Source organism: Arvicanthis niloticus, chromosome 23 (genome assembly GCF_011762505.2).
Source record: "Arvicanthis niloticus isolate mArvNil1 chromosome 23, mArvNil1.pat.X, whole genome shotgun sequence".
Lineage (NCBI taxonomy): Eukaryota > Metazoa > Chordata > Mammalia > Rodentia > Muridae > Arvicanthis > Arvicanthis niloticus.
The window spans coordinates 44,701,955-44,728,928 of NC_133430.1; the positions used below are offsets into that span (position 1 = coordinate 44,701,955).

The 26,974-nt window shown below is 43.7% G+C and overlaps 1 protein-coding gene and 1 pseudogene across 1 annotated transcript; both read right to left on the bottom strand.

Moving 5' to 3' along the window:
* Positions 1-4,520: 4,520 nt before the first annotated feature.
* Positions 4,521-4,868, bottom strand: LOC143436592 (large ribosomal subunit protein eL43 pseudogene; annotated as a pseudogene).
* A 10,043-nt stretch (positions 4,869-14,911) lies between these two features.
* Positions 14,912-25,612, bottom strand: Dact1 (dishevelled binding antagonist of beta catenin 1). The gene is given in 8 exon segments (XM_076922051.1): positions 14,912-16,196; positions 16,198-17,207; positions 17,210-17,260; positions 17,263-17,934; positions 21,458-21,593; positions 21,595-21,614; positions 22,713-22,845; positions 25,158-25,612. Coding segments are annotated over 8 exon segments (2,439 nt in total). The 5' UTR covers positions 25,482-25,612; the 3' UTR covers positions 14,912-16,103.
* Between the last annotated feature and the right edge of the window lie 1,362 nt (positions 25,613-26,974).

The window sequence follows — 26,974 nt, forward strand, 5'->3', positions numbered from 1 at the left end:
CTCAAAATATCTGGGCCAATTTTTCACCCTTTTCTTTTTGATGAACAGGACTCCACAGTTCCCTGATGCTGGGGAAAACCTCAAGAGGCCATAGAGTTCCTTGAGTGCTCTGTGCCCTGCAAGAGAACAGAAGAGCCTTGTGTAAAAAACTGAGGCCTTAGAGAAGCACTAATTAAACACAGAAGGGCCGCAGAGGGGTTAGAATGGGATGGCCAAGCAGTATGGCTTCAGGGATTTGTTTAAAGAAAGAAAAGGTACTCTTTAGAGAAAATAGATTGATTTTGAAAGTATTACCATGACCCTTTCTCGATGATCAAAAGCTCTTAGAATTTTATTTATAATATCATGGTATATTTTTGAAATTTTTAACTCCGCCTAATATAAACCATCTGTTGTCTCTGGGCAAACCTCCCATTCCTCAACACCCTCCACTATCACGTTCTTCCCATTCACAGATGACACACTGCTCTCTCTCAGTTAGCCAGCACTTGAGGTCCCCATGGCTCCTCTTATTAATCTTCTGCCTTCAGTGACACCCAGCTTTAGGGATGTCAATGTCTCCCAACTTGACCTCCTGAGCTCAATCTATAGAACCACATGGTAAAAAAGGAGAATCAACTCCCCCAGGCTGCCCTCTGACGTGTATGTACATGAGCCCCGTGGCATGTGCACACCCACACAAAGTAAATACATAAAATAAAGGGTGTTAGATGCTTGGCTGGTTTTGTTGCTCACATCTTATACCTTATTCTATTTCAACTTGCCTTTCTGTAGTCTGTTTACATTTTCTGGAATATTCCACCTAATCTCTATTATCCAGAAAATGAATATATAGTGTTAAGTGGTCTACCATCTCTACCATCACCTTGTTTTTTTTTGTTTTTTTTTTTTAAAAAGTCTGTATCTAGTTCCGTATTCTGTTTATCTTAATGTTGATATTTGTAGAGTTTTACCTCCTAAGAAGATCTAAGTTCATTACCAAAAGATCTGCTGAATGCCCTCATGGTCCATTCTTCCTTCTTCCAAAGTAATGGAACTCCCACTATTCCACTTTCCCCCAACACCCCCCCCCCTCACATGGTGACTTGGTAACTTATTACAAAATCTACCAAAATCTACTTCTCTTGCCCTTCAGGCCTCAAGATGTGACAGTGTAACTAAATTCTAGCCAATTTGACCTAAGGAGAAGGATTATGTGCAGTCTCCAAGAAATACTTTTAAAGAGAAGGAAGGTGGGACCAGTGAGATGGCTCAGTGGATAAAGGGGCTTCCCACCAAGCCAGAAGACCTGAGTTCCATTCTTGGAAGCCTCAAAGAGGAAAAAGAGAAGTGACTCCACAAAGTTGTCCTCTAGCCTCCTCACGTGTTTAGTGTTGTGCATGTGGTACACACACACACACACATACACACACACACACACCTAAATAAATAGATGTAATTTCTTCTTTTTTTTGGTTTTTTGAAGACAGGGCTCCTCTGTGTAACAGCCCTGGCTGTCCTGGAACTCACTCTGTAAACCAGATTGCCTACAAACTCACAGAGATCCACCTACCTCTGCCTCCCAAGAGCTGTGTGCCACCCCCATTCTAAGAAAAAAAGCAAGGCAGCATGCCTGTCATTTTTATATTTTCATGGAAATACTGACACAAAAAAACAGCCTGTAGTTCAGGCAGTGAGTACAGATCTGGAGGTAAAGGTCTTATGCCAAAGATAAGGGAACAATGAGACAAAAGTAAGCTAGGCATGTGTCCCCCAGCAACCCAGACTGCTTTCTCTAGACTTCCTTAAACATAAAAAGCAAGCATAGCAAACCTGTTCAGCTTAAGCTGTTACTGTTTGGGAGGTTTCTCTCACTCCCAGTGGAAAAGGATCCTCACTTGTGAAAACAGTCTTCACACTTTCACTCTCAGAGTGTCTCCTGAGTCCCTCCCTTCTGCATTGTCCTTGCTCTGTAGGAGTGACACACATGGGCGACTTCCTCTCCCCACCCCCCACCCCCCCAGCCTGCACCTTCCCTCAGAATCCATGCTATTCAACACTCTGCAGCAAGGTGTTTAATACGCATCCAACCAGGAGCCTCCTGCTTCCATCCTTTGCGCTAAATCCAGCTCTGTGCTTGTAAGTGTGAGAAGCACTGTTCAATTAATGCTTTAAAATTTCTAAAAGAAAAATTTTTAAAGATTTATCTATTTTATGTGCATTAATTTTTTTTTTTTGACTGTATGCATGTCTCTGTGAAGATGCCAGAACTGGAGTTACAGACGGTAGTGAGATGCCATGTAGGTGCTAGGAATCGAACTCAGGCCGTCTGGAAAGGGCAGCCAATGAGTGCTGAGCCATCTCTCCAGCCCCAAAGAAAAATATTTCAATCAACCTTTGCTGTTACCCTGCCCCAAATCACTGGTAAGCACATTAGCAAAGCCTAATGGTGCATGCCTTTTAAATTACACTGGCCCATGCTTGCAGATGCGACATGTTGTATTGCTGTGCACACGCCCCCATGTCTCTGTTTCCTTATTCATTATGCAAGCATGTACACAGCCTGTTGGGAATGAAATGAGAAAATGTCTCAGAAATCGTTAATGAATATTAGCTTTGAAAATAGTCACTTTTTAACTCAATAATTCCAATTCTGGAATTCTAACTTAAGAAAATAATCCTAAATAGAGGTAGGCACCAAAAGAGAAAGAGAGAGAGAGACAGAGAGAGAGAGACACACACAGAGAGAGAGACACAGAGAAACACAGAGATGGAGAGACACAGAGAGAGAGAGAGAGAGTGAGAGGGACAGAGACAGAGAGAGAGCAGTTTGTCCCAGTGTTGTTTATAATAGAAAGTAGAAATTTAATGACCTTTCCCTATCACCCTAACGGTGAACTAAAGCCCCAAATTCTGACACAAGCTGAAATCTATACATCCAGTACCATCAGGAAGGATGCCAATCTATGCATCCAGTACCATCGGGAAGGATGCCAATCTATACATCCAGTACCATCGGGAAGGATGCCAATCTATACATTCAGTACCATCGGGGAGGCTGCAGACAGGGTTAGAAGAGTCAGAGAGTAAAGAGCTGAACTAAAGCCCAAATTCTTGGCAAACAAAGCAGTCACGTGGAGGGGAATACTGAGGTAGGGCAGGACTAGACAGCCAAAATGAAACTCGACCTCTGAGATCACACCCATGGATGGAAAGTTCCAGAATGGGAATCCTAGAACAATATTTGAGAGTGAGTGGGGAGGGAAAAGAAATATGACTGTCAAGCTTTTCAAGTGTGCTACTGGGAAAAATGTAAAGGCTCAGGGCTACACAGTAAAACCTTGTCTCAAGAGAAAAAGAGGAAAAAAAGAATGAACTCCTATGACCAACAACCTCATAATTATCAACATCGAGTCTTAAGCTAACGTACTTCGAACTGACAAATGCCTCTCATGGAAGAGCATCCTTAGGACTGTCTCAGGTACGAAGAACAAGTCAAGTTTCAAGAAAACCTCAGATACAGGCAATGGATGGGCCAGAGATCCTGAATCCTAAATAAAAATAAAATTAATTTCTTTGGAAAATTATTGAATATCACATCAAAATGTTATGTATCCACCGCAAACTGATGATTTGAAAGACTGAGAAAATCTGTGTCATGCTAAACATCTATATTTTTGTAAATAAGTGCATGTAGCATGCTTTACACAGACATCAATATATATGTGTATATGTACTGAATATACATTATATATTAATAATATAATATATTAATAATATAATATATAATGTACATAATATACATTATATATTCATGTATGAATATACATGAACATAATAGCAAAACTATGGTATACATAGAGGGAAAACACTTAAAAGAACCCCACCAAAATGCTAATAGTTGTTTGTTTAGAAAACTAAAGTCACAGTAGAATTTTTTTCTATTGGGTAAATTTTATTATATGTCTAGGTTTTGGGTTACTTTCATATTCAAAACTTGGATACAGGGATAAAATGAGACCTATGCGCTTTTCTCCAAGTGCCATGATACTGTTCCTATAGAGGTCTGTGTTTCAGGAATGAAATCTACGTCTCTAGCAGCAAGCCCTATTTTTAGCCTCCTAAATCCTTCCTCTAAATACCTAGCCATGAGATTCTGGAGAAAGACTGTTCCTCCTATAGACCAGTTTTTGCTCTTCAAAAATAATTTTAACTCGTACCCAGTGTGAACTATCATTTTAGGACAGAACTCACTTGTAGGGTTACCCAGTTATCCTTGCTGCTTCCAAGGTCCTAAGGGGTGACACTTGCTAGTACAGTTCTGGGAAGGCACACAAAGCTTAAGAAAAAAAAGAAAGGAAGGAAGGAAGGGAGGGAGGAAGGAAGGAAGGAAAGAAAAGAAATTTTACATTCCTTGAATTCTAGAAGTGGGTTTTTTGTTGTTTTTTTGGTTTTGGGGGTTTTTTGTTTGTTTGTTTGTTTTTTCTTTGTTACGTAAATTAACCCATTTATTTCAGGCTATGCAAGTCTCAGTAGGGCTTCTATTGGTCTTTCTGCTCCTTCAGTCTTCTGACAGCTGACTTCTTTGTGACTGCAGAGGTGGTGCTGTAGGTCCAGGCCCCGCCCACCACTGTTTTCCTTCAGGAGCCACAGTGACACATGCCAACGGCTCTTCTTTTCATCTTGGTCTTGCCACAGAAGTAAGTGTACTTGGTGTGCTGGCTAATTTTAATTTTCTTCACCATTTTTGGGAGAGAGGCACCATAGTGGGTCCCATATTTCATGACGACACTGACCTTCTTGGAGCGTTTAGCATTGTCACCAGAATGGAAACCCAAGCCTGAAGAGCAACTTCTAGAATTCTTATACCTATAGGAAATGCATGCCATTCAATTTCTGAAAATGTCAAAGCAGAGGCAACTTATATATGTATTTGTAATAATAAAGGAATATTTTCAATTTTACAAAGCTCTCCCTTAGTCTTAATATGTTATACTTCTGTGTTTCTTGATGCTTACAGAGTACAGCGTTTAGAATTAAATGGCAGAACCCACTAAAACAGTGGTTTTTCAATCTGTGGGTTGCAACCCCTGGGAGGGTTGAATGACCCTTTCACAGGAGTTGCCTAAGACCATCTGAAAAAACACAGATATTAACATTACAATTCATAACAGTAGCAAAATTACAGTTACAAAGTAGTTACAAAAATAATTTTATGGTTGGAGGTCACCACAACATGACGAACTCTAATTAAAGGATTTCGGCATTAGGAAGGTTGAGAACCACTGTTCTAGAAAGTAAGAAATGTTCTTGCAAATTTTCTGTTAAATAAAAATCTTGAAATAGGTGCTGGAGAGATGGCTCAATGGTTAAACACTGGACCTGTGTTCAATTCCACAGGACCTGGGTTCAATTCCCAGCACCCACATGGCAGCTCACAACTGTCTGTAATTCCAGTTGCAGAAGATCTGACACCCTCACACACACATACAAACAGGTAGAACACCAATGTACATAAAATAGAAATAAATAAATATTTTTTAAAAATTAATCTTTGAAGAAAAACGTAAAATCTCAACGAATAAAAATTTTAGGATGGCTGGGCAGTGATGGCGCACGCCTTTACTCCCAGCACTTGGGAGGCAGAGGCAGGCAGATTTCTGAGTTCGAGGCCAGCCTGGTCTACAGAGTGAGTTCCAGGACAGCCAGAGCTACACAGAGAAACCCTGTCTTGAAAAACAAAAAAACAAAACAAACAAAAAAAATTTAGGATGAATTACTGAAACCAAGAACACATCTCACTATTTTTATGATATTGGTCATAAAATCCCCCAGACAATGGTAATACACATCCTTGTATCTGTTTGTAATATTCCCCGTAAAATATAACAAATAGGTAAGCTTTGGTAGCCCTGAACTAATGGTGTGCTATAGTTAACTATGAAAGTAAGTCATCCATTTAATGTTTCATCTGTAATGATTCCAAAACAGCTGTTGTTTGCTTGGGCAACACTCCTCAACTTAAAATAATTCTCTAAGTCAGCTTTGGACGACATGCTGTTAGTTCTTATGTTTAACAGACAGGTTGTAACAACTCTTAGAACCACTGTGGACCAAGAAGTAAAAAACCCTTTGAAAAGCATAATAGTATAAAGTGCATGTTATAATCAGAGAGACGGCCATCACACACAATATTAAAAGTGTCAGATCTAAGACCAAACAAAGTAACTTTCCGTGAAACCAAAGCTGTGTTTCACAATGCTGGAGACTGAACATGGGGCATAAAGCATGCTAGCTAGGCGAGCACTCTCCTAACTGAACTCACTGGAAAGGCCCTGTATCTAAATTCAGAGAAGAAAAGATTAAGTGAAGATCAGTTGATAAGAATTACTCAAACTCCATTGGCTACTCTGGGATAGATGAGATCCTACTTCAGAAAGAAAGAAAGGAAGGAAAGAAAAGAAATTCATACACACACACACATACACACACACACTCACGGCCAAGCCTCCACACTAAAAACTACAAACAACTGCTAAAGAAAAGTATTAGATAGTAAAATCAAAGATAGTGAGGACCCCCAAACTCGCGAGACCCTTCCTCAAGTCTCAGGAAATCATGACCACCCAAAAATCACAAGAAACCATATCTGGATGCAATCAGCAGAGATTTATTAGGAAGAGTTGGCTAGCCCAGGTCAAAACTGCTCATCCACGCAGGAACAAAATTTGGACAAAAGGCCAGCAAGCTGAGGGTTTTTTTTATAGCATGGGGTGGGGAAAGGAAGGAATTTTCAAATGGATATACATGATTGGTTGCATTTTCACTTGGTTACACATGATTGGTTGTTTTACAAATTTTGAACATAAGCAGGCTGTAACACTGGGAAAACCTCAAAGGGGGGTGTGTGTGGTAACCAAGAACAGTGGAAAGTTAGCTACTTCTTGGAACCACCCAGATGACTTGCATCTTTCTCTGTGGTCAGCAATGTCTTCTTGCTTTGGGCCTTCCCCACCCTGAGGCTTGAGGAATGTTAATCCAGCAAGTGTCCTCTGATTCAGGGATAATGCCCTCCACGCGGAATGTATCCTGGGGCAGTGAAGGCCTGAAATCTTGCATTCAGTTTCACCTTCTGGAACCTGCATTCTCTTGCTCAGGTTTAGGGTAAAGAAAAAGCCTATATACATTTCATAAAATGGTCTTTATAATTTTTCACTCTACAATAGAACATATTTATGGGTCCAAAGACTCACTAATAAGCCAGGCAAGGTGGTGCATGTCTATATTCCTGACACAAAAGACAGAAAGACAACACACAAGTTTGAGGCCAGCCTGAACTACATAGTGAATTTGAGGCCAGGTTAGACTACCTGACAGGATCATGTCTCAAATAAATAAAAGGGGTTGGGAAAAGTTGAATAAAGGCTCTAGACCAGCAGTTCTCAACTTAGGGGTCACAACTCTGGGGTCTGCCCCGGCTCATGGGGATTTGACAAGACCCTAGGGAAGTGGGGGGAGAAAAAATAAAGGGACAAGAGACACAAATATGGAGAGCAAGTCTGGGGTTCTGATCAAGCTCTGAAACTTTAATTTCGGGGACAGGTTATAAAGACACAGCAAAATGGGAAGTTTAGGAGAGGGTCATTGCTTAGGGCTATCCCACTATTGAATCTTCATTGTCTAAGACCATCCCACTGTCACATCCTTATTGCCCAAGACCATCACATTGTTGTAACCAGCTCCCAGGAAATACCAGACGTTCTTCAAGTTCCTGGGACCTAAGAATCTCGAGCATCCTTCCTTAACCTTGTACTAACTAGGCTTTCCGGAACAGCAGGTAATTTCCTGGGTTTGGTTCCCAGCAGGGGTCAAAGGAGTCTTTCTCAGGGCTCCCTGCATATCAGATACCTGCAGATCAGATATTTACATTACAATCCATAACAGTAGCAAAATCACAGTTATGAAGTAGCAAGGAAAGAAATGTCATGGGTGGGGGTCAGCACAACATGAGGGACTGTTTTAGAATCACAGCATTAGGAAGGATGAGCGCCACTGCTCTAGACGATAGATGATAGATAGATAGATAGATAGATAGATAGATTAGATTAGATAGACAGACAGACAGACAGACAGACAGACAGACAGACAGACAAACAGGGACTAACAGCAATCAGTGCCCTGGAGGCCATTGAAATAGCCCACTCCCTCATGGCTGACTTTAGCCCCCACCTGTTGTTTCCTGGAAATGGCAACACCACACACCTTCTCAGTGGGGTATAAATAATGGAAAGAAAATATGGAGACTTTGTCCAGCCCATTAAGGGAAATATACTTCCTCCTGGCCATGAAACCTGGACTCTAGCTCTGGCCCAGAGTGGAGAGATGACATTCACCTTGCTCTGTAGGCTGAAACGTTGCATGCTACTGTATCTGCCCATAAGTATTAATCCACCTGGGCCTGTCAATCACCTAGCCAGGATCCTGATCACTCCTAAAGAAAGCTGTAGACATAGTAGAAAACTGGAATAATATTGTCCCCACAATGAGGTGACATACTTATCCTTCCCAGGAGCCCCTCCCACAATACAATTCCTTAGCATGTTTGTGGTACAGCTCTGCTAGGCCTGCTTACTTTTCTGACTCAAAAATCTTAACTTTCATGCTGGAGAGATGGTTCAGTGGTTAAGAGCACTAGTTGCTCTTCCAGAGGTCCTGAGTTCAATTTCCAGCAACCATGTGGTGGCTCACAACCATCTATAAAGGGATCTGATGCCCTCTTCTGGCCTGTGGATAGAGATGCAGCAGAACACTCATACATTAAATAAATAAAAATTTTAAAAAACTGTCTTAAAAAGAATCTTAACTTTCTTCCCTTTCTAACTCTTCTTTGAATTCGGTCTGTGGTAGTTTTAAAATGCTTGGCCCAGGGAGTGGTACTATTAGGAGGTGTGGCCTTGTTGGAGGAACTGTATCACTGTAGGTGTAGGCTTTAAGACCCTCCTCATCTTAGCTTCCTGGAAGCCATTTGTTCTGCTAGCAGCCTTCCGATGAAGATGTAGAATTCTCAGTTCCTCCTGCACCATGCCTGCCTGGATGCTGCCATGCTTCCTGCTGTAGAGTGAAAAATTATAAAGACCATTTTATGAAATGTATATAGGCTTTTTCTTTACCCTAAACCTGAGCAAGAGAATGCAGGTTCCAGAAGGTGAAACTGAATGCAAGATTTCAGGCCTTCACTGCCCCAGGACACATTCCGCGTGGAGGGCATTATCCCTGAATCAGAGGACACTTGCTGGATTAACATTCCTCAAGCCTCAGGGTGGGGAAGGCCCAAAGCAAGAAGACATTCCTGACCACAGAGAAAGATGCAAGTCATCTGGGTGGTTCCAAGAAGTAGCTAACTTTCCACTGTTCTTGGTTACCCACCCCCCCCCCTTGAGGTTTTCCCAGTGTTACAGCCTGCTTATGTTCAAAATTTGTAAAACAATCAATCATGTGTAACCGAGTGAAAATTCCTTTCCCCACCCCATGCTATAAAAAAAAAAACCTCAGCTTGCTGGCCTTTTGTCCAAATTTTGTTCCTGCGTGGATGAGCAGTTTTGACCTTGGCTAGCCAACTCTCCCCAATAAACCTCTGCTGATTGCATCCAGATATGGTTTCTTGTGATTTTTGGGTGGTCGTGATTACTTGAGACTTGAGGAAGGGTCTCCCGAGTTTGGGGGTCTTCACTGCCTTGATGATTATGGACTGAACCTCTGAACCTGTATGCAGCCCCAATTAAATGTTGTCATTTATAAGACTTGCCTTGGTCATGGTGTCTGTTCACAGCAATAAAACCCTAACTATGACACTGTCCAAAATAAGTAGGCTTGTTTGACACTTTGGGATTTCTCGATGTTTCTCTGAAGATGTCCTCACCCCCACCCCTTCCCCCATCCTTACCCCTACCCCCACCCCCACTATACTTTCTTTAAAACTGTTTATTGACAGCTCCCATGAACAGACTTGCCTGTTTCCTTGGGCCCTAACTCAAAAGGGTATGGTTTTCTCAGTCTCCATCTTTCTTCTTAAAGCAGCCTATGAGATTCTCAGTGGGCCTGCCCTGATGCTTTTATCTCAAACTCTAATAATAAAATTGTCCTTGAGCTTCCTTCAGAGTGCAACTCTAAAGTTATTTTATGAAAGAGACTAAAAGCCCTCAAAGGAGATCCCTAATTTCCCTTGTAACACAGACCTTAAAGATGATATAAAAAGTAATGTTTACAAAGTAATTACTAGGCCCCACCACCAACGGTGGTGGTGCATGCATTTATTTCCAGCACTCAGGAAGCAGAGGCAGGAGGATTTCTGAACTCAAGGCCAGCCTGGTCTATAGAGCAAGTTCTGACAAAGATGCAAAGCAACAGGAACTACCGCCGCCGGCTGCTGGGTGGCACCACCAGCTTGGAATACATTTCTGCAGTTTCTAAGAACTTCAGCAAACACCCGTGAGATGACAAAGCCACCTTGTCACAGAAAAATCTGTGTGCTGAGCCTGCTGGCCCAGGTGTACAGTCCTCACTACTGAGGCTGAGGCAGGAGGATCACAAGTTCAAGGCACTGGAGTTACAAATGCCTAGTCCCATGCCCAGCTTTTTCATGTGGGCTCTATTCCTCAGAATCCTATGGTTGTTCTAGTGACTAAGCCTTCTCCCCAGCCAAGTGTTTTGGTTTTGAAAGTCATTCAGAACCTAGGACTGAGGTGTCCCCACAGTCCTGAGACCACTAAAGCACTGCGCTCTTAGTGAAAGATGAAAACAGGAAAAGTAACTCACACTTGCTGGTCCCAGAGGAAATAGAAAAGTTACCTTGGGAAAGGATAATTCTGAGAGCACACAGCCACAGCCTCGCCTCCTGTGGATGTAGAATTTGAATTTATACCTGTTGTCAGAGAACTCCAAAGGAGATAAATTAAGAGAAACACCCCTAAGATGTTTTAAAATTTTAAAACACACACACACACACACACACACATCTTGGTGTGTCAAAAGCCTTACCCAAGCCTTATAGAATGCCTTTGGTCACTAAAAACCAGCTCAAAATACAAACTAACCAACTCCACCAGAGAACCAGACAGCCTTATGTGCAAATGAAGAATGCTTGCGTAGTTCTTTATGGCTAAGTACTAACTTTTTCTAAGCTGGGTAAACCCAAGTAATCCATAAACTCTGATGCCTTTTTCTTCACTGAAAGGGTATCTGAAGTTGGGTATTGGTGGCACATGCCTTTGTCATGGAATGGACCAAGGTCTTGGAAACCTCTAAGCCAGTGAATTCCTTCTGTAAGACCCTACCCTCTAAACCTACCCAACTGGGGACACAAAGCATCCAAAGGCCTGAGACTGTGGAGGACATCTCATTCAAGCCACCAGGCAGTTAGAAAGAAGTGGGACATTTGCCATAGAGATCCACAAAATGAAAGATACACATGATAAAATAAAACACGAAGCTGGAGACTTCATTTTTACGAAAAAGAGCCAAAGTTACCCATTTATATATGTATGTTTCATATGATAGCTCTTATCGGAGAGATACAACCCAACTTACCGAAGTGTAGAATTGAGAGAATTGAAGCAGCTTGTTTTTGTTATTATTTATGTATTGTTTGGCTAGTTCTATCTTTACAATGAGTGCAACTTTTAAAAAATAAGGAATTATTGTAAAGAACTCGTGTTTATAACAATAGCTGAGATTTTGCAATTGAAAATAATGGCGGAAAATAATGGCGGAAATCCCACTTTGTGAGTGTGGAGCAGCTGCCGGCTCCGTGGAAGCTGAGTGATGGGCAAGGAGAACAAATCCAGAGTTCTTTGATGATTTTGTCTTTCATGCTTCTCACAGTCTGGGAGTCGTCATCCCATAGTTACTAATCGGTTTTCAGAAAAGCATCCCCTCTGAGAATAAGGTTCACTGGGAAGACCCTGGAAATGACTGAAGAGCCGGCTGCAGGTTACAGATGCCATGCACAGTCAACCTTATGGGAATGTGCCAAGACGATCAGATCAGAGCAACAGAAACAATGAGCTTGCCCCATGCCTGGTGCTTGCCTCAGGGTTGGTCAGATAATCAAGGAAACACTATTCAAAGCAGAATGGCGAATTATCTAAAATGTCTAAAAAAGAAAAAAAAAATGTCTGGATCACTTATCTGTGAAGATGCCACAGTGAAGCCTACTACTTTGTATGCTAACCTAAAAGATTATGAATTTGATTTTAAAGAGTCTTTGTGGGGAAGAGATGTCTTGTTGTGACTTTCATAACCCACAGAGAAATTTGCCATATCACAAAGATGAAGACCTTGCTGGTGTGGGTCTGGAAGGATGAGAGAGATTTAAAAGAGATGAAAGAAAAAATAACACTTTTAAAATTGACAATTCATGGATTTTTGTTGTTTTGCATTAAAATTACTGAAATTTAGCAATTACAAAATGAATTTTGGGGCCATAAATGGGTCTATGGGCAAAGGGGTTTGCTGCCAAACCTGATGACCCGAGTTCTGATCCCCTTGGTGGAAGGAGAGAATCAACTTTTGCAAGTTGTCCTCTGACCTTCAAACACATACCCTGGCATATGTGAACGCATGCACATATGCAAAATTAATTAAGTAATTAATTAAAATTTTTAAGAATTAATTTTAATTAGATGTAATGTATGTAATATATAGTTGAAATATGGGTCCAAGCTGATTCTATAACTTCCTTTTAACAAAATTTCTTACTAACTGGACAAATCTGGGAAATGTAAAGCATCAACAAGAACAGTTAAATGATCTTGAGATATCCAATAAATATAGACTGGAAAGATTTCTCAATGGTTAAGAGCACTAGCTGCTCTTTCAATAGATCCAGGTGTGGTTCCCAGCATCCAGATGGTAGCTTACAACCACCTGCAACTCCAGTTCCAGGTGGCCTGACATCGTATTCTGGCCTTGAGAGCATCAGGCATGCACATAGTTCGTAGGACACAAATGTGGGCAAGACATTCAAACACATACAGTTAAAAACAAAAAACAAACCAATTGATGGTTATCAGGTAGAAACTCACAGGCCCATTGTGATGTTCAAAGAGAAAGACAAAGGCGTAAGAAAAGCTCTTTTCTTAGAATGTCAGTGAAGAAGGAAGAAACAATTGTTAGAAAACCAGTTTCATTTTTTAACAAGGCAGTAACTCAGGTAAGGATCAGCCAGGTACACTAAAGCCCCAAAGTAGAATCTGAAGGGCATTCAGGATCTCCTTCAATGCTAGACACACTCAACCTAAGCACACTTTTATAACAGACATCAGGGGGTGCCAACTTAACCTAAGGCTCACTGCTCCGCTCAGTAACAAAGGTGTGAGGTGTGAGCTGATGCAAGTACACAACACCCCAGGTGAAATCTTGCCGAGAATATTTGAACTTGAGCCTCGGTTTGTTTACAGGAAGCACAGGGTCTAGAGTCTACATTACAGCAGGGGAAAACAGCACATCTAGAGAGCAGGCTCCTTCTTTAAAGCAGTCATTTCAACCTGTAAAAAGCTAAGGCAATTTTGAAAAAAATATGGGTGCATCATTCTAAACTAAGACGACTAGAAACCTATACAGCCAATTAAACCTTGCAAGCTCAGCTGAGCCCTGGCTGCAATGGAAGAAGGTACAAATCTGCTATTTAAACGTTCTTAAGGCAGGCCAGGTGTTCTGGTGCACATCTGTCATCCCAGAAGAGATAGGGCAGAACAGAAGTGAGTTCAAAGCCAATCCGGTTGTATTGTTTGAAGGCAACCAGGGGTTAGTTATCACATCTTCTTTCAAAATAGAAAAAAAAAAAAAAAAAAAAAAAAGAGTTCCTGTTGATTCGAAGTGTGATCATATCCTTATGACAGAAAATCGTCTTGCTCTTCCGAAATGCATCCTTGAATTTTTAAGAGATAAAACACCACTCCTAAAATACTTTAAAGTAACGTAGCAGGCTGGGCATGATGGCACATGCCTTTGATTCCAGAACTCTAGGGGCAATGGCAGGTGGATTTCTCTGAGTTAAAAAGGCCAGTGGACTCTGGCCAAGCAGAGGACTGAGGGCCTGTCTAATAAATAAAGCAGCAGTGTGCAGTTGGGAGATGGCACAGTTGCCACACGGCTTTGGCCTACAACAGCAGCAATCTGGTCTCATGCAGTTAGAGCAAACAAGGCAAACAATGCTGTAACTTGAAGCTGAGTGCTGACTACACATCTGCTTACTGTATGCTCCTTCCAACTTTCCATAGTTTAAAAAAGTGTAGTAAAAGCTTGGGGTGGTTTCTTCCCAAACTATTTGCCTAAGTCACCTAAAATTGGTATGGTGGTACACATCGGTAATTCCAGCACTCACTCAAGTGATTAATGAAGCTTGAATGTCAGAATTAAAGGCCAGCCTGGGATAAACAGTGAATTTCAGGCCAGCCTGGGCTACAGTTTAGACCGTGTCTCAGAAAACAAACAAAACAAAGACAGATAACAAGATCTACCTGAACTTTTAACTAAGGAAATGTTTGGGGGGACGGAGAGACGGCTCACTGCTTATGAGTACTCGATGCTCTTGCAAAGGACCCTGGTTCAGTTCACAATACCCACAGAGTAGTTTACAACCATCCGTAACTCCAGTTAATTCTCCTGACCTCCACACACACCAGCCATACACACAGTCCACATACACAGATGCAGGCAAAACACTCACACAAAAAGTAAAACCCACAAACCTAATTTAAAATTTTTGAAAAGGTTTCCTGAATCATTATCCTCTCTGAGCTTGGTAAAACTTATTATTATTATTATTATTATTATTATTATTATTATTATTATTACAAATAATATTCTACTCTAGAACAAGTCTAATGTAAGTCTCAAAAATAACACCATCAGCCAGCACAAGATGTATAGGTGTAAACATCTGGTTTTTATAACAAATAACAAAGTTAACAGCAATAAAACAAATCATTTAGTACAGCATATAATGTGTTATATTAAATTTACACAATGATATATATATATATAAAACACATACTGTTTATATCATACAGTAATTCAACAAGAGGAATAGCAAAACAGGAATCCAAATAACTACTACTCATGCACAAAACATGCATATATCAGTATTTTAAAAACTCTATTTTACACAATACTGTTTACCAAAAACTTTTTTAAAAATGTAAAGCCCTTCCAGATAAGTCAGTGGTCCAGTGAGGACTGAAGTGCACCACTATTTAGGCCAGGGCTTAGGTGGCAGTGCTTGGTGAGAGCAATTCTGGGCTTGGAGTCCTGCCCAGTAAGGGTGAATTTCTTTGCACCATAGGACCAACATTTTATCCCAGAGGCAAGCCCTCTAAGGGGCAAACAGTTGTATTGGCTACAAGTTTGGAGCAGAGAAAGAGAAAGGCATCAAAAACTGCTGGATCTATGGCCCAAGAAAGGGTTACTGTAACGAAGGCTGAGGCACTACACGTGGCAAAGGTTTTTGTGAATCCTTTTAAGGTCCTATCAGTCTCCCTATCTGGTTTACCACCTCTAGATTTATACAGTCTGGTATACTAAGATCTAAATCCAGCAAAAAGTGTACTTCTAAGAAGAAAATTGGAATGGAGAGACATCTGAGAAATGTTGACGCTATTAAAATTTTTACAGAAAGCAATGACCGTTTTTTTTTTTTCTACCTACACAATTGTATGCAATGCCCCTCAACTGGAAAGCCCTTCCAGGGACACAGCCCTAAAGAATCAAGGAGCAAGTTCACGGCTTAAAATTTTTATCCACAGACCTTGGGAACAAAAGGTCTCATCCAAATAAAACTTGCAAACATCACAGACCTGTACTTTGCCAGACACTCAGACAAAACGTTTGATAATCAAAATTCATTCACTATCACCACCACTAGGACGTCAATATTCACTTCTAACTATCCTTCACCTTCCATTAAAGGCACTAGCGTCCATACATGACGGCAAGACATAATTTATCTTGGGTTTATCCTAGTAAAAGGAAAGTATCCCATTTAAGTATGACACAAATATTAAGACACGACCTTTTTCTTTTATTCAGGGACTAGGGGAGGGGAAGACACTGGCTACATTAGCTACTCAAACGGTAGTCATGAGTTTCAGAGAGCCAGACCGGAAGCGGAGGATCTTCTTCTTGAGGTTGTGCGAGGCCTTAATTTTGACAAAGGTTTTTTGTGGGACGGGTGTGAAGGTCTGGGGCCGTGACGCTCTGAATCGGGAGAGTCTGGACAAACTGGGACCAGATTAAACCCCCGCTCTCCTCAGAGTCGCTGGTGGTGGTGCTGTCGCCCACGAAGTCGCCCTCGCTCACGCTGGACTCGCTGTCCCCGAAGCAGTTGGTGGTGTAGTTGCTCTGCTCGTCCTCGCTGGTGTCCACCACCGTGGAGTGGAAGAGCGACTCACACTCGGCCGAGTACTCGGAGTCGCTGGCCACATAGGCATAGGGGCTGGCGTAAGGCAGGGCCACGGCCACGGGGTAGGCGCCCCCGTGCTCCCGGCGAGCCCTCCGTGCCCGCCGCAGCGCCTCTTCGTAGGAGACCTCAGCCGACGACTTCCACCTCCGGTAGTCGGTTCGCTTGTGCTTAGGTTTGGCCACCACCGGCTCCCGTCCGTGCGCGTGCGCCCTGCTGCCTGCTCGATGGCCGCCGGTGCCCAGGGGCCTGGCGGGAAGGCCGGCGTCGGGCGGCCCGCCACTGCGCCGACCCTTGGAGGCCTTCCTGAGTTTCTTATTTGTATCCGAGTCGTCTGGGAGACGGCCCTTCTTGCCCGCCGCCCGCGGTTTCTCCCTGACGGTGGGCAGGCCGTGTTCTGTGGCTGCCTGGCCGCGGGCCTTCAACGTGGCGCTCCTGGCGACACCCGAGTTTCTGTGTGCGCGGTGAGGCCTGGCGCCCGCCTGCTGCCCTGGGATGAACTGAGCTTTCACCAGATGCCCTTCCTCGGGGCTTTGAGAAGAGCCCTCACTTCTGAAGTCCAAGGCCGGCCTGTCCGCCGCAGGCAAAGCCTGTAGGCCGCTCTTCTGCGGCATCTTTTTCTGGGGCTGCAGGGCTTTGCTCTCCGAGGGGATGGCAGGGCCTCCGCTGGGGCTTGTATTAGGAGAAACGGCTGAGCCTTGACTGCTTTCCTTCATAGAGTCCCCAAGGCCGGCTTGACACCTCGTGAGCTCTTGAGAGGCTGCCTTGGTGGTTTGGGCAGATGCTTGCTTTGGGGTTCCATGGCGGCGCCAGCCGAGCAGCCCTCGGCAAAGCCAACCTCTTGCTTTCTAACTGCTCTGTCTTTGAGTCTTTTGACCTCTGCTTAGGAGGGGAGAATGGACCGTTTTCCAAGGAGGGTATTCCCCCAGAGGGCAAACACATCTGTTTTGTATTCTTAAGGTTCACACTACTGCCCTGTGGAACGCCACTAGGGGCCCTGACACACACACTTCCATTCCTCAGAAGCCCCTTGGTAGGGTCAGCGTTCACACTGGTTCTAGGTTTATTGGTCCTTACAGGGTGTGTTTTCTTCTGGACGAGGCTCAGAATGTACCCATCCATTTTCTTACTGGATGCAGGATGGGAAGCCGACCACAAACTGCTTGGAGATGGCAAGGAATTCTCTGTTTTGGTGGCATTCAGTTCAGATCCAATGCAAATGTCGCTGGCATGGTTCCCAAGCCCCTCCTCTTCCCTCAGAGGGTTGCCCGTCAGACAAAGGAGAAACATTGGGCTCTGCACAGCCACAGCATGAAGTGGACTGGGGTAGCGATACACATCATTCCCGTTTTTAGACACAAGGTCACACTGGTATTTAGGATTCACATCTGCAATGACATCAAGGGAATTAAATTGTGGTGTGGAGGGGGAACTGCAAATTGTCCCTGAGGCCTGGTCTTCACAGTGGCCGCCTTTACATTCCAACCATCCTATGAGATCTGAAAAACATGTAAAGACACACTGAAGAAATGAATTGGTAGAGCCACCTTGACTCTGGCCAAAGTTTACTAAGGTGATCTTAGTGGAGAGAGAATGCCAAACGATTGAGAACCACTCCACACTAGCTCCTCTACAAGCTTACTTGAAGTTCATGGATGACTGAATAAAGGCAAACAATATTCAAGAATTTTGACAAAATACAATGTATCATGTCTTTAACAACAACAAAAAAAATTAGCTCAAACTAGTGAATAATGTAAGGAAGCACTTCATGAAGCTTAGTGAAAATCATGATATAAATCAGTATAAAATGTAAAGATACCTATGCAAACAAACTCTGAAATGAAGCATATCAAAATCCTAACTACCCTTTCAATGTGATAAGTGAAAAGCAATGTTTACTTTCTGTTTCCAATAACTGTACCTTAAAACTTTTTATTTTCTTTTTCTGGTCTACTCTCCCTTCTCTGGTTTCTCTTTAAAATATTTAAGACACTTGCTGCAGCCATTTTTGTATTTTTTAAATAAAGATAACTGTCCTTTGGGGAAAATTCAAAACAGATCAAAGCTTTCTTTTCCAAGGAATATTCTTATTTTTAATTTTGTGTATGTGTTAGTGCGTATGAGTGCAGGTGCCCATAGAGGTAAGAAGAGGGCCAGATCCTCTGGAGCTGGAATTATAAGCAGCCGTGATCCACCTAAAGTGGGTGTTCTACAAGAGCAGAATGTGTGAACCAACAAGCCTTCCCTCCAGCCTTCAGATCTTACTACAATAACAACTAATAAAATTTTAACAGTCACAGTAGATCTTCAATAGTGACAGTAAAACAATATTTTAATAGGGTAAGGAATTTTTAATAAGATTTTTAAAGTCTGAGCAATTTAGAATTTCTTGGGGCTAGAGACAAGGCTCAGCAGTTAAAATCACTTGCTACTCTTAGGAAGGACCTGGATTCAGTTTTCAGTACCACATGGCTACTAGCAGCCTTCTGACAGCTCTAGAGGATCTGATGCCCCTTCTGGTCTGTGGACACTGTACACATGTGGTAAACTTACTTAACATACATGCAGGAACATTCATACACATAAAATTCTATTTTAAAAGAAGCTTCACCAGGCAGTGGTGGCACATGCCTTTTTAATCCCAGCACTTGGGAGGCAGAGGCAGGTGGATTTCTGAGTTCAAGGCCAGCCTGGTCTACAGAGTGAGTTCCAGGACAGCCAGGGCTACACAGAGAAACCCTGTCTCGAAAAACAAAACCAAAAAAAAAAGCTTCTTACATTTCAAAAATGTCCATGTCAAAATACAATGAAAAAAAGCTTTTAGTTAAATGTTGGTTTCTACATTGGAAAATAAATTATTTTTATATAACCTTCAGTTGGGGAAATTCAATGTTTCCTTCTATTATATCAATCCATTTGAATAGTGAGAACCTAAGATATATCAAACTCTGTTAACTACTAAGGGGGAAGCTTTCTGACCTTCATTTAGAAGTCTTGAGAGGAAAAAACAAAAATAATCTAAACTCCAGGATATCATTTGTAAAGAGGGTTGGGGGGGGGTTGTTTTTAATGAAAATGCCAAGTCTGTACCTACTCAACCTCTAATAAAGAGCTGGATAAAGGTAGGAAAGCCCAGCATGGCGGAACGGCTATAATCCCAGCAGGAAGATGGAGCAACGCAGGGTGCCTGCCTGGAGTTGCAGAATGGAGGAGGAGGAAGAAAAGAGGAAGGACGGTAATAGATAAAGAGGCCTCTCTAGCCAACACCATTTCCCATCATCCTCCCTCAGTACCTTAAAACCCTGCTTTTTTGCCTTAAAGTCACATTTGCCTATGAGTTGCCATTTATCTCCTTTCTCTACTTAGAGCAGACAAAACAGTTTCCCAAGTCCAGCCAACTGTCTCAGTTATATAAGGATGTGGCATTTGGAGGCACTAGGGGTCTGTCTTTGAGGAAACCTGTCCAAAGTGCCTTTTAATGGGTTTGTAAAGTTTCCCTCTGAAACCAGATCTGCAGAGTGATAGGGAGCAATTAACAATGAACTTGAGGCCCAGACACTAGACAGATACTAGATAACAGGGCTCTGAACTCTCCCAAATGGTTGATTGCTGCTGACAACACACATGTACAAATACAAAGGCCTGACCAATTAGCAACCTCAGCTGCTCAGTGTGATGTCTGCTTTGTTGGACTCAAAAAAAAAAAAAAAAAAAAAAAAAATCAGCCTTGTACTCAGGTGAAAACCAGGAATGCAGTGGCTCACCCCTGCCCCCGAGCAGCTCCAATCCTGTTTTCTCTGCTGTTCTGTGTTATCAAAATATAACAGGAATAAGGAAGGGGGAGTTCTGGTTTTTAGGGACAACTCTCATTTAGCAAGTGGAAGCTTCTCATAATACCTGTGGCAACAGGCCACTTTTTTTTTTTTTTCCTTAAATGAGATGAGATGGCTGAACATAACCATTCTGAATTCCCTTGAAGTGGTGGCAGAACATAAGTTAGATCTGAGTTTGAATCCTGCTATGACCCAACTATGTAACCTTAAATCGTTTAAAGAACCTCACTAGGCCTCATTTTTTTATATTTAATTTTATGTGTCTGTGCCTGAGGGTGTGTATATGTACCACATGTGTGCAAGTGTCTGCAAAGGTCAGATCCCTTGGAACAAGAGTTACAGGTGGTTATGCTGAGACTGAACCCAAGTTCTCTACAAGAGCAGGAAGTGCTTTTAACTGCCCAGCCATCTCTCCAGCCCCTCATTTTCTTTTCTTAACCATACCCAAATGTGAACAATGCACCCTGAAAACCTGTTGGAAGAATTCAAAGAAGATAAATGTATGCAGACCATCATAAGTTCTTCCATCAACAGAAACGTCATGACTACCTTGGAAGTCGGGAGTGAAGAACTATGGTGCACAGGCCATGGGCAGTTTCATTATGTGGAGTGTTCTGAGACACATGGAAGGGTCCCTGCTCCCTGAAGTGTCAACATCCTTGGCCAGACTGATGGACATGTGTAACTTACTGTGTACTTAAAAGAGTAAATGAGTTCCAGGATAGTTTTTAAAAGAAAATAAAGAGACGGAGATGTAGCTCAGGGTAGCATGCCAAAGGTACCCAGAAACACAAAGAAGGTAAAAATGGGGCGGCACAGCCCTGGCTTCAATCACCAACATCAGAAAGAGGTGAGAGAAGGAGAGAGGGAGGAAGGGAGGCAGAGAGAGGAAGGGTGAGTGTTAAGCAACAAAGAACCAGAGCCCTCTGTCTCTAATATGGGGACAATTCCTCCAAAAGTAAGGTGCCTTTCTAATTCCACAATATAAAACCAAATGGCACCAAAGAGCTGGTTAGTCTAGATGTTCATCTAGATCAAAACGTAGGCTCTGAGTATAACTGTGGCACTGAGGACATGCGGCGCCCTGCCCAGATTGTTTCCTACCAAAAGACAGCTGAAGCTATAGAACTTCAAAGACCCCTGACCTCTTCCAATTAAAACTTCTGTTCATGCTAAAAATCCTTACCTGCGGATTTGAGGCAACCGTCTGAGATAGTCAAGGCTGCCTCCAAGGGGCTGCAGAAGCAGGTGCTGGAATGGCAACTGGACAAACACTCGCTGAACACGGAGTTAGAGGAGTTAGAAAGGGATCCAGAAGCCCCAATCACTTAGCTCATAAAACCCTACAAGTAAAAGAAAGGTTGGAATTAGGATCCTATCAAGCAATAACACATTTATGTTTAAAAAAAAAAAAAGACGATAGGCTGATACATCAAAGAAAAGGAAAGCTCATTTTTGTTTCTTTCTTTTTTTTTTTTTTTTGGTTTTTCGAGACAGGGTTTCTCTGTGTAGCCCTGGCTGTCCTGGAACTCACTCTGTAGACCAGCCTAGCCTCAAACTCAGAAATCCACCTGCCTCTGCCTCCCCAAGTGCTGGGATTAAAGGCGTTCGCCACCACCACCCGCTCATTTTTGTTTCAAGTTCTTGGAGGGGGGTTCACACAAATGGTGGGTTTTTACACATAAAATTAAATATATGGCTTTACTTCAATTATTCCTTAGAGAAGGCAAAAATCACATAACAGTAGGGACAGTTCAAAGCTCCTTTCTGTCCCACCTTTAAAGGTGTGAAAAAAGGAACCCACATCTGCCAGACTCTCAGCTTTATCAGGAATGTTTCAGGGGAATACCTAATTTCTCTGGGTACGGTTGGGTACTGTGGCTCATGTCTATAATCCCAGCACTCAGAAGGCTGAAGAAGGAGGAGAAGAGTGGATTCAAGGCCAACCTGGGCTACAAAAACAAAAAAAGCATTGAAGTAAATAGTAAATATAAGAAGAAAAAAAAGAAGATGAAGAAGAAGGAGAAGAAAGAGAAGGAGAAGGAGAAGGAGAAGGAGAAGGAGGAGAAGGAGAAGGAAGGAGAAGGAGAAGGAGAAGGAGAAGAAACTTAAGGGGCCAAATGCCTTAAAAGAAGAAGGGGAAACACAGCAATCTCAGGAAGCTGAAGTGTGACTAATTTTCTAGCCCAGATCTGACTTTCTCGGGTTTCAAAGGAGGTCTGTTTGCTTTTCCAAAAATCTCAACAGAAGTTTTAAACTCAAGGAACATTGGGTAGCTCAACCCTATTATTGAAAATTTTATATAGACTGAATTTACTTCCCCCTTGAGCAAATGAAAGGTAGGCTACTGTTCCGTTGTTTTCACACTGGAAATCAACACCAGAGCCATTTGCTAGGGTGTCTCCCTAGTGCAGGATTCGGTGCCAGCGACACTTGCTCACCTGAGCTAGGCCGGCTGTCTGTCTCCAAGTGCTCTTCAGATGTCTTTTCCACATCCAGTCTCAGGTCACTTATCTGCTTGTCGAGTTCTTGCAACTGATTCAACAAACCGGCATCTCTTCTCCTCAAACAATTCTGATTAGGGAGAAGCAAGGAAAGAAAAAAAAAAATGGGCACATAGTGACAAAACCTCAAAGTCCTCCACTTGTCTAATTGTCACCAAGCCCTTTTTGATCAAATGCTACTGCATAATCAGAAGGCAAGGCATGCCCTCTATCTTTAGATCTTTCTCAAATTTTTTGGTGATGCAAAGTTTTTTCATTAAATATAATAATAGGGTTGTAGCATGGTTCATGGGTAAAAATGCTTGCTGTCCAAGCCTGGTCGTCTGAATTCAGTCCCCTAAACCCACATTAGAAGGAGAGAACCAACTACTGACTTTTGTCCTCAGACTTTTGTCCACAGCAGTGATGTGCTACACCATTGTACTCATTTGCATACACTAAACACACAACAGTAAATTTTAAATGAATAGTAAATATATATGTGGCTGAGTTGTAGCTCCTTGGTAGAAAAAAAAGATTTGTTTTTAGCTTTTAGTAATCTATACAAACTGTGACTTTTCATAGGTAAGGGCAAAGAATTTTGAATCATCTGGTGTACAGCCAGTTTAAAGAAAATCCTTCACAGTAGGCTCTTGAAGTCAAAGTAACAGATTTTCTACATTACACTCTAATCTTTCTTAGGTGAGGTTTTCTGGCCAAATGTCATGGCCTACAGAATTTTGTTTTCTATTAGTTGCTTAGTGGGGCTTAATCAGTCTTAAGGCCTTTGAAAGCGAGAAATTAATACTAATAGCCAGCGCCAAGTATAATGTGAGCTGGCAGAATCCAAAACCCTCCAGGGAAAGCCCATCAAGATTTGAACTCAGCTTGGGTTTCCCAAGGTGACAGACTGGTTGTGCTAACTCACACTGCCATCTAGTGCTCCCTCTTGCTGGGAAAGCAAAAGAACGCAAAAGGCATCTGGTTTAAATCAAGAATGCCAAGTCTACAAATGAAAATAGTACCATAAACACTGACTGGAGTGGAATTCTCCTGACACACTGCCTTGCTCCCCTGAAGCGGACAATAGGAATGCGCAACTCGCAACTCACGGATCTTGAGATTCGGGAAGACAAAAAGGTGCTATTGTACAAGACAATGCCGAAATGTAAACGACCAGTCACGACCAGAAAGAACTGTCTCAAATTCACGTACATACAATTCTGTTCCATTACCAAAGAAACAGTAAAAATGCCAAAACAGAGCTATTGCACAAACCACAGAACACATTCTTACAAAATAGATACACGGAAATATCTAGTTCTTGCTCGTGTCCTGTGACTTTTAAAAGCTTGGAGATAGAAGCCACATGCTTGTGTGCTAAAAAACTGAATTTCATCAGAAAAATATGAATTAAGTAAAAGCACTTTGGTGCTTTTAATAACTACACAAGCAATCTAGAAAACGGTAATACAAGAAAACACTTGACAACCCACATCACTTTCAGAGGGCCATTATCTAGCTTAAGTAGTCTCATACAACACGCTAGGATAAGAATCTTTTTGCTGTTTCGAAAACTACATTTTGAGGTCACTGAAACAAAGCTGCCGCCATTATTTTGAGGCAGCATCAAAAGCTGTTCTCAACACATTAAGGTCCAAGTTCTTTTTCTTCCTTGCTAATGAAGACTGCACAGAACGACTGAGACAGTGACAGAAATCCAATAAGATAAATACTCCCAGTGAGCAGGTTCTCTCTTCTCCCACCTCCACCACCAAGCACAGCTGGCGGACCGGATAAAAGAGGAGGGGGCAGGCTCTCCGGCCAAATTGCCAGTATTAGCATCTAGTTTTAGCAGCCTTATACAAAGGACTTCTATTTAAAACTAAGCACCAGCCGAGGCGAAAGAGACTTGCTGGAGAGAGAGCATCGGGTAGGGCATGGCTCCCAGCCGGAGCTTCGCCGTAACCGTAAAACTCAATATTGGACAGTTAGGCAGGCAACAAGCCTCGTCCTCGCTTTTGTACGCCCCCACGGGGGGGGGGGGGCGGGGGGCGGAATAACCAAGGAAACCACAAGGCGAAATGGCATTTTAAGTGGGGGTTGCAAACCTCTGAGGAAAGGGGCATACAGTAGCCTAACTTTCAGGCTGGAACCAAGGGACTCCAAGAATTCCAAATGCATTATAGAAGAGGAGCCACCCCTCCCCGCAATCCGCCAGCTCCTCAGGTGACACAAAGCAGGCATCCGCCAGCAACGCGTGGAAGTCACGCGCGGCGGGCATCCCCGACACCAGGGGGCCAGGGGAATCGAGACGGGGGGGGGGGGTCACGTCGCGGCCAGGGAGCCCACGGCCAGACGCCACCAGCCCACCCTCCAGCCAGGCCACCGGCCACCACCTACCAATTGCCTCCGCAGCAGCAAGATGTTCTCTTCCAGGAACTTCTCCTCCAGGCGGCTGCGCTGCGCCGCGTCCCCCCGCAGCTCCCCGGCGCGCGGCGCGACCGTCCCCACGGCCCCGGAGCAGCGCAGCGCACCGCGCACCAGCAGCTCCTGGCGTTGCCGCAGGTACCCCAGCTCCGCCAGCCCCGCCAGCGTGGCCTCTTGGCGCTCGCGGGTGCGCTGCCGCTCCGTGTCCGCCTCGCCCCTCTCCCGCCAGCGCCCCTCGGCCTCCGCGCCCCGGCCGGGGCTCAGCAGCTCCGGCTCCCGCGCTGCGTCGGGCTTCATGACCCCCCGAGGCCCGGCCAGCCCGGGAGCAGCAGTACGCGCTAGGGCCCGGTTCGCGAGCTCATGCCGCCCGCACTCGCATCCCGCGCTGCTCCAGTCTGCGGCCTCGCAGCTGATAACGCCCCGGCCACGCTACGTCACTCCGAGCCCCGCCACCCGCCTGCCCGCCCGCCCGCCTCCTCCGCCGGCTCGCGGCGATCAGCTCCTGTCAGGCGCCGGAGCCGCCCGCGCCCCGCCCCGGCCCCGCCCCGGCTCCGCGCCCCCTTTTTCGGTCCGACGGCACCGCGGTCCCCTCGGCGCCGATTGGCTCGGCTCCATCTCCGGAGGCTGTGGCGGGCGCGGGCCGAGCATCTTGTTACAGCCAGCCCCGAGGGCCCGTCCGCGGGCGCCGTGGCTTTGGGCTCCCGGGACAACTTTCTGAAACTTAACCCCTTCTTCACGCGTCCACGCTCCGAGTCCTCTCCCTTGGCTCTGGGTTTCTTCATCCCAAGCTAGTGTCCACTCGGTACTCAGAACATCATTTCTGTGGATTTGGGTTTGGAGGTCGCCTTTGTTTTAAACTCTATTTTGTAACTGGAAGGAAAAAAAAAAATAAGCAAGGACATTGTTCTAAAACTCTTTTTGTTTTAGCTTTTCAACCGAAGCTTTGCTGTAGAAAGCATTTCAAGTCTTACAGAAGGATGCTGTTGTGAGACCAGCGGTGGCATCAATTCCTACAAAAGCCTAGACTTTATGAGGGGTGGTTGTGAGCACCTAGGGGTTGGGTTTTTATTGTTCCTTAGCTTCTGTTCACTAGAGCCCTGACTCCGAATCCAGACTGAATCTGATTCCTGTTTCATCCACGAATAGCAAGTTAAGTGCCCTCTCTTTGTGCCTCCGTTTACCCAATAGTAAAATGGAGCTAACAGACCGGCCTATTCTAAGAATTACAGTGGCACATGGCATATAATATATATGAGGTGGTCCAGCACATAAATCTTAAATAGTTATCGCTCTCCGCGAGGAGGAGGTGGCACATGCTTTTAGTCCCAGCACTTGGTAGATAGAGGCCGGCGGATCTCAGGGTCGAGGACTGAGAGAGAATGTTATAGTGCTCCTGGGTCCTCCCCGCCCCACTCCACCCCACTGCACCCCAGCCCAGGGGAATTTTTTTTTTTTTTTTAATTCCTCTAAAGTACTATTCCGGGTTTGACCTTGTGTCCTTGGTATGCCACTCAGCGGGTATTTCAGTGGCACAGGATTTATCTGGAAATGCCACTAGCTGGCTTATGGGGCTACACCTCATGCCTCTTAAAAGCATTGTATCCAAGCACCTCAGAAATTGCATTTAGCGAGTCACAATTTGAGAAAGTTAAGACAAAGAGTTATATGAAGGAACACATTTCAGGTCATGATTTCAGAATTTTACACCTTTGTCCAGCTGTTAACTCCAGCAAGGAATTCTCTCTCTTTTTACCCTCTATGTGGTCTAATCTTCCAAGATCAATTCGTTC